At 65.5% G+C, this 7,015-nt stretch overlaps 1 protein-coding gene across 1 annotated transcript in view; it reads right to left on the reverse strand.

Annotated features, from left to right (window-relative positions):
• Window positions 1-5,993, reverse strand: part of LOC147525961 (tenascin-X-like) — a 142,170-nt gene extending 136,177 nt beyond the window's left edge. The window contains 10 exon segments of the mRNA XM_086630709.1: window positions 92-219; window positions 222-280; window positions 1,944-2,016; window positions 2,018-2,098; window positions 3,582-3,694; window positions 5,172-5,299; window positions 5,785-5,815; window positions 5,818-5,853; window positions 5,856-5,931; window positions 5,934-5,993. Of these exon segments, the coding sequence (XP_086486835.1) occupies window positions 92-219; window positions 222-280; window positions 1,944-2,016; window positions 2,018-2,098; window positions 3,582-3,694; window positions 5,172-5,299; window positions 5,785-5,815; window positions 5,818-5,853; window positions 5,856-5,931; window positions 5,934-5,993 (785 nt within the window).
• Between the last annotated feature and the right edge of the window lie 1,022 nt (window positions 5,994-7,015).

Genomic DNA, 7,015 nt, shown 5'->3' on the forward strand with positions numbered 1-7,015 from the left:
TCGGGGACTCTCGAGATACTGGGAGGCTGGAAACCTTGGAGATGCTGATGACCCCAAAGACCCTGGTGACCCCAAGGATGCATCTGGTGACACTGGTGATGCCGGTGATCCCAGGGACTCTGGTGACCCAGGGGATGCTGGTGATACTGGGGACCTTGGGGATGCCGAAGACCCTCGGGCTGATGGTGACGCTGGGACCACAGGTGACGCTGGGAGACCCCAGGGAACCCTGAGGGGACCCCTGGGGACCTCCTGTGGGTGGGCAGAGTCTGGGCAAGCACTGCGAGAGCAAAGGGGACCAGGGTCATCAACCCATCCCAAAAAGTCCCCATCTGCCAGAGCACGAGGGGAACGGATAGATACTGGAAGGGACAGGGACAGACAGACGCATAGGGTCCGACCAGGGACACCCATGAGGATGGACTGGGGACACCCAGGCTCATGGGAACAGACTGGGACAGATGGACTGACGGGGACAGACTGGGGACATCTGGACCTGGGCAACAGAGGGACGCACGGGGAAGCACCAGGAGATGTGGGGACACGTGGAAGCCATGGGTGTCATGTGGACCCCTGGGGACAGATGGGTCCATGGGACACATGGACGCATGGGGACAGACAAGCCCATGGGGACCCATGGGACACATGGACCCATGGGGACAGAGAAGTCCACGGGGACACATGGACCCAAAGGGACACATGGGGACACATGGACCCATGGGGACACGTGGACCCATGGGGACAGACAAGCCCATGGGGACACATGGACCCATGGGGACAGAGAAGCTTATGAGTACACACAGGCCCATGGGGACAGAGAAGTCCACGGGGACACACGGACCCAAAGGGACACATGGGGACAGCTGCAGATAGATGGGCCCAAGGGGACACACGGATCCACAGGGACAAACCGGTGACACAGACCCACCAGGACAGACAGACGCATGCGGATCCGCAGAGCCGTAAGGACACATGGACACGTGGGGATGGATGGAGGCTGCAGGCACCATCCCTGTCCCCATCCCCATGCTCGTCCCCACCCATCCTGTCCCCATGTCCCCATGGCCTCATTCCCACCCTGTCTCTCTCCCTGTGCCATTCCCATCCCTTCGCTGTCCCCATCCATGTGTTGTCCGTGTCACCATCCCATGTTGTCCCTGTCACCACGCCTGTGCCCATGCGTCCCCATCCCCATGCCATGCCCATGCCTATGCCTACGCTGTCCCCATCCCTGTCCTCACCCTGTCCCCATGCCCAAGCTGTGCCCATCGCTGTCCCCACACCCATGACATCATGACATCACTGTCCCCATCCCTGTCCACACGTCTGTGCCACCCCCATACCTGTCCCCGTCTCTGTGCCCATCCCATGCCCATGCCCCATGCCCACGCTGCCACTGTCCCTGTCCCCATCCCTGTGCCATCACTGTTGACATACCCATGGCACCCTCATCCCTGTCCCCATCCCTCTGCTTATGCCACCCCTGTCCCCATGCCATCACTGTCCCCATCCCCGTGCTGTCCCTGTCCACACACCTGTGCTGTTCCCATTCCTGTCCCCATGCCGTCCCTGTCCCTGTCCCCATGCCATCCCCGTCCTCACAGTGTCCATGCTGTCTCCATGCCATCCCCATGGCTGTTCCCACACCCATGACCATGCCATCACCGTCCCCAACCCCAATCCCGTGCCATCTCCACCCCAGTCCCCACACTGTCCGTGCTGTCACCACGCCACCTCCATCATTGTCCTCATACCCTGTCCCCATGCCATCACTGTCCCCATCCTTGCGTCACCCGTCCCCACGCCTGTGCCACCCCGTCCCCACACCCATGACTACGCCACCACCATCCTCTACCCCACCCACGTGCCATCCCCACCCCTGTCCCCACGCCCGCTGCCATCCCCATGCAACACAGTCCCCGCGCTGCGCGAGCGGCACGTACGGGTGCGGACGCGCAGGGTGCCGGGCGCCCCGAGGTGCTGGTCCCGCCGCGCCTGGATGAAGAGCTCGAAGGTTGCGTCCGGGTGCCAGCCCGGTCACCTCGAAGGTGACAGCGGAGCCCGGCAGCTCATGGGTGGTCATCGCCGCCGGCTCGTCCTGGGGACAAGGGCCAAGGACATGCTGGTGACACCATGGTGGGACCTGCCCCTGAGCCGGGCAGCAGGCAGGTGGCCACAGGCAAGGGCTTCTCCTAGGGTTGGGCACACGATGGGCACACGCTGGGGACATGTTGGGGATACGCTGGGGACACGCTGGGGACATGTTGGGGACATGTTGGGGACACGATGGGGATTCACTGGGGACATGTTGGGGACGTGGGGGGACGTGCTGGGGACACGCTGGGGACGTGTGGGGGACATGTTGGGGATATGCTGGGGACATGTTGGGCACATGCTGGGGACATATTGGGGACACGCTGGGGACATGTTGGGGACATGCTGGAGACATGATGGGGACATGTTGGGGACATGATGGGGACATAGAATCATAGAATGGCACAGGCTGGAAGGGACCTCAGAGATCATCTAATCCAACCTCCCTGCCATGGCAGGGACGCCTCTCAACTAGACCAGGCTACTCAAGGCTCCATCCAACCTGGCCATAGAATCATAGAATGGTGTAGGACGGATGGCATGATGGAGACATGATGGGAACATGAGGACATGTTGGGACATGACGGGGACATGACAGGGACATGCTGGGGATGCGATGGGGACATGATGGGGACACGATGGGGCTATGCTGGGGACATGCTGGGGACACGCTGGGGACATGTTGGGGACATGTTGGGAACACGCCGGGGACACGATGGGGACATGACAGGGACATGTTGGGGACACGATGGGGATATGCTGGGGACATGATGGGGACATGATGGGGATATGATGGAGACATGATGGGGACACGATGAGGACATGTTGGGGACATGCTGGGGACATGTTGGGGACACGATGGGGATACACTGGGGACATGCCTGAGGACATGTTGGAGACATGATGGGGATATGCTGGGGACATGACGGGACATGCTGGGGACATGTTGGGGATATGACGGGGACATGCTGGGACATGATAGGCACATGCTGGGGACATGATGGGGATGCCTTGGGGACAACAAAGGAGGGACACACGAGGGACACTTCCTCATCCCTGAGCCAGGTGGCTACAGCCAACGGCTTGTCCTGGGGCTGGGGGACATGCTGAGGACACCCTGGGGACATACTGGGTGTAGGGGGCATGTTAGGGACACTGGGGACACCATGGTGGGGACACATCCCTGCCTCCAAGCCAAGCAGCAGGTGGATGACACCATCATGGCACATCCCGGGGGCAAGGGACACGCTGGGAAGATGTCCCCATCCCCGACTTAGGCAGCAAGAGGTGGCTCTGGGGACAAGAGCACACTGGGGACATGTTGGGGACACTGTAGGGACACCCCCCCAGTGTCCCCCAGTGGGGCAGCAGCAGGCAGCCGTGGATGCCACCTCATCCTAGCGATGAAGGTCACGTTGGGGCCACCACGCTGAGGTCACCATGGAACCGGGAACCTGTCCCCACCCCTGTGCCCGTCCCAGGCTCACCAGGGGGATGAGGGCCACCTGGTAGCCATCCACCGGCACGGAGGGGCGGGGCCACGTCACACGGAAGGATGTCTGGTTGCGGGTGGCCAAGCGTGGTGTCACCGAGGGGATTTCTGTGGGGACACAGTCCCATCAGCGGGTGCCACCGTCCCATCAGCGGGTGCCACCGTGGGGACACTTTGGGGCACCACAGGATGGGGTGTCCATGGGATGGGGACAACCCTTGAGACACCATGGGGACAGAAGACTCATAGGATGGTGACATCACGGGACAGGGAATTCAGGGGATGGGGACATCCTGTGGACACCAAGGGATGGGGACACCATGGGACGGGGCACCCATGGAAGGGGGACACTCTGGGAACACCGAGGGACAGGGAATCCCTCAAGACATGATGGAGACACCATGGGATGGGGCACTCGTGGGATGGGGACACCCTGGGGACATCCCAGAATGGGGCACCCATGGGATGGGGACACTTTGGAGATACCATGGGACAGGGACACCCTTTGAGACACCACGAGGACACCACAGGACAGGGACACCATGGGATGGGGACATCCTGAGATGGGGACACCATGGGACAGGGCAGCCACTTGATGGAGCCACCACGGGGACGTGGAGGGGACACCCAAGGACCACAGCCACCCGAGCCATGGGGACACCGGGATATAGGGCACCCATGGGAAAGGGACAGTGTGAGGACACCCGGGGACGGGGCACTGGGAGGACACCAGAGGACACCGGGAGAAACCCCAAGGTGGCATCGGGGTCCACCACAGCTGGAGGGGAGACAGGTGGGGGGGACACTGGGATCAATGGGTTGGGGACACTCGGGGACCACTGGGGGGGCACCAGGGACCCTCGGGGACCACTGGGGGGGCACTGTGGACACTCGGGGACACTTGGGACCACTGGGGGGGCACTTGGGGACCCTCGGGAACCACTGGGGGACCACTGAGGGGGGCGCTGGGGACCCTCGGGGACACTCGGGGACCCTCAGGGACCACTGAGGGGGGCACTGGGGACCCTCGGGGACCACTGGGCGGGCACTGGGGACCCTTAGGGATACTTGGGGACCACTGCCGGGGCACTGGGGGGGCACTGGGGACACTCGGGGACCACTGGGGGGGCACTGTGGACACTCGGGGACACTTGGGAGCCACTGGGGCACTGGGACACTCGGGGACACTCAGGGACCACTGGGGGGGCACTTGGTGACCCTCAGAGACCATTGCAGGGGCACTGGGGACACTCGGGGACACTCAGGGAGCCACTGGGGGGACACTGGGGACGCTCGGGGACCCTTGGGGACCACTGGGGGGGGGCGCTGGGGACCGTCGGGGACCCTCAGGGACCACTGCGGGGGCACTGGGGACACTCGGGGGCCATTGGGGGGCACTTGGGGACCCTCAAGGACCACTGGGGGGGGCACTGGGGACTCTCGGGGACCCTTGGGGACCACTGGGGTGGGCGCTGGGGACCGTCGGGGACACGCGGGGGCCACTGGGGGGCACTTGGGGACCCTCAAGGACCACTGGGGGGGCACTGGGGACCCTCGGGGACCCTCGGGGACAGTGGGGCCGTACCGAGGGCGCAGTGGGGGCCGCCGCGGCCGGGGGGGCAGGCGGGGGTGGCGCAGTCGGGGCCGGTGAACCCGGGGAAGCAGCGGCAGCGGCCGCCCCGACAGCGGCCCTGGTCACTGCAGCCGAGGGGACAGGGGGGGTGGGGGGGGGGCGGGGGGGTGGGGGGCGAGGCGGGGGGGGAGGGGCAGCCGCAGTCCTCCCGGCGGGAGGGGCACAGAGCTCCCGGGCCAGCGTGTGTCCTGTGGGGGCGGGAGGGACACGAGGTGACAAGGCCCCCACGGGCCCCCTACCCCACCCCCCGGCACCCTACATGCCACCCGCATGGCCCCCCATGACCCCCCTCATGTCTGCCCATGACCCCCGACCTTCCATGACCCCCCCACGTCCCCCCATGACACCTCACGACCCCCCACGACCCTCCATGACCCCCCATGTCCCCCCATGACCCTCCATGACCCCCCCCACGTCCCCCCAAACGCCACGTTTCCAATGGCCCCCCACGACCCCCCATGGCCCCACATCCCCCCATGTCCCCCCATCCCCCCAATGCCCTTCCCATGTCGCCCAGTGTCCCCCCCCCCATGTTCCCCGACATGCCCCCCCTGCCCCCACGCACCCAGTGCCGGCCTGGGGGCCCCGGCTGTCCCGCACTGGCCCTGCAGCGCCCGCACTTGTCCCTCAGCTCCCGCAGGCGCCCCAGGATGGCCACCAGCGTCGCCGCCCCGCAGGGGGGACCCGGGGGGGGCCCGGGGGGAGCCCGGGGGGGCTCCCCGTGCCCCCCCGCAGCGCCAGTGCCAGCAGCAGCAGGGGAAGCCCCGGGGTCATGGTCCTGCGGGGAGGGGACGGGTGGCACCTGTGGGGACACGCGTGGGGACACACGGTCATGGGTGGGGGGGGACACATGGACACCCATGGGGGCACCCATGGGAGCACAGGGACACTCATGGGGGCACCAGGGGACACACGGACATGGGTGGGACACACGGACATGGGTGGGACACACGGACACCCATGGGGGCACCCAGGGGACACACGGACATGGGTGGGGACACACGGACACCCATGGGGGCACCCAGAGGACACACAGACATGGGTGGGGATACACGGACACTCATGGGGACACACATGGGACACATGGACATCTATGGGGGCACCCAGGGGACACACGGACACCCATGGGGGCACACATGGGAGCACAGGGACACCCATGGGGGCACCCAGGGGACACACGGACATGGGTGGGGACACACGGACACCCATGGGGGCACACATGGGAGCACAGGGACACCCATGGGGGCACCCAGGGGACACACGGACATGGGTGGGGACACACGGACACCCATGGGGGCACACATGGGAGCACAGGGACACCCATGGGGGCACCCAGGGGACACACGGACATGGGTGGGGACACACGGACACCCATGGGGGCACACATGGGAGCACAGGGACACCCATGGGGGCACCCAGGGGACACACGGACACCCATGGGGGCACACATGGGAGCACAGGGACACCCATGGGGGCACCCAGGGGACACACAGACATGGGTGGGGACACACGGACACTCATGGGGACACACATGGGACACATGGACATCTATGGGGCACCCAGGGGACACACGGACACCCATGGGGGCACACATGGGAGCACAGGGACACCCATGGGGGCACCCAGGGGACACACGGACATGGGTGGGGACACACAGACACCCATGGGGGCACACATGGGAGCACAGGGACACCCATGGGGGCACCCAGGGGACACACGGACATGGGTGGGGACACACGGACACCATGGGGGCACACATGGGAGCACAGGGACACCCATGGGGGCACCCAGGGGAC

Source organism: Tauraco erythrolophus, unplaced genomic scaffold (genome assembly GCF_009769465.1).
Source record: "Tauraco erythrolophus isolate bTauEry1 unplaced genomic scaffold, bTauEry1.pri scaffold_47_arrow_ctg1, whole genome shotgun sequence".
NCBI lineage: Eukaryota > Metazoa > Chordata > Aves > Musophagiformes > Musophagidae > Tauraco > Tauraco erythrolophus.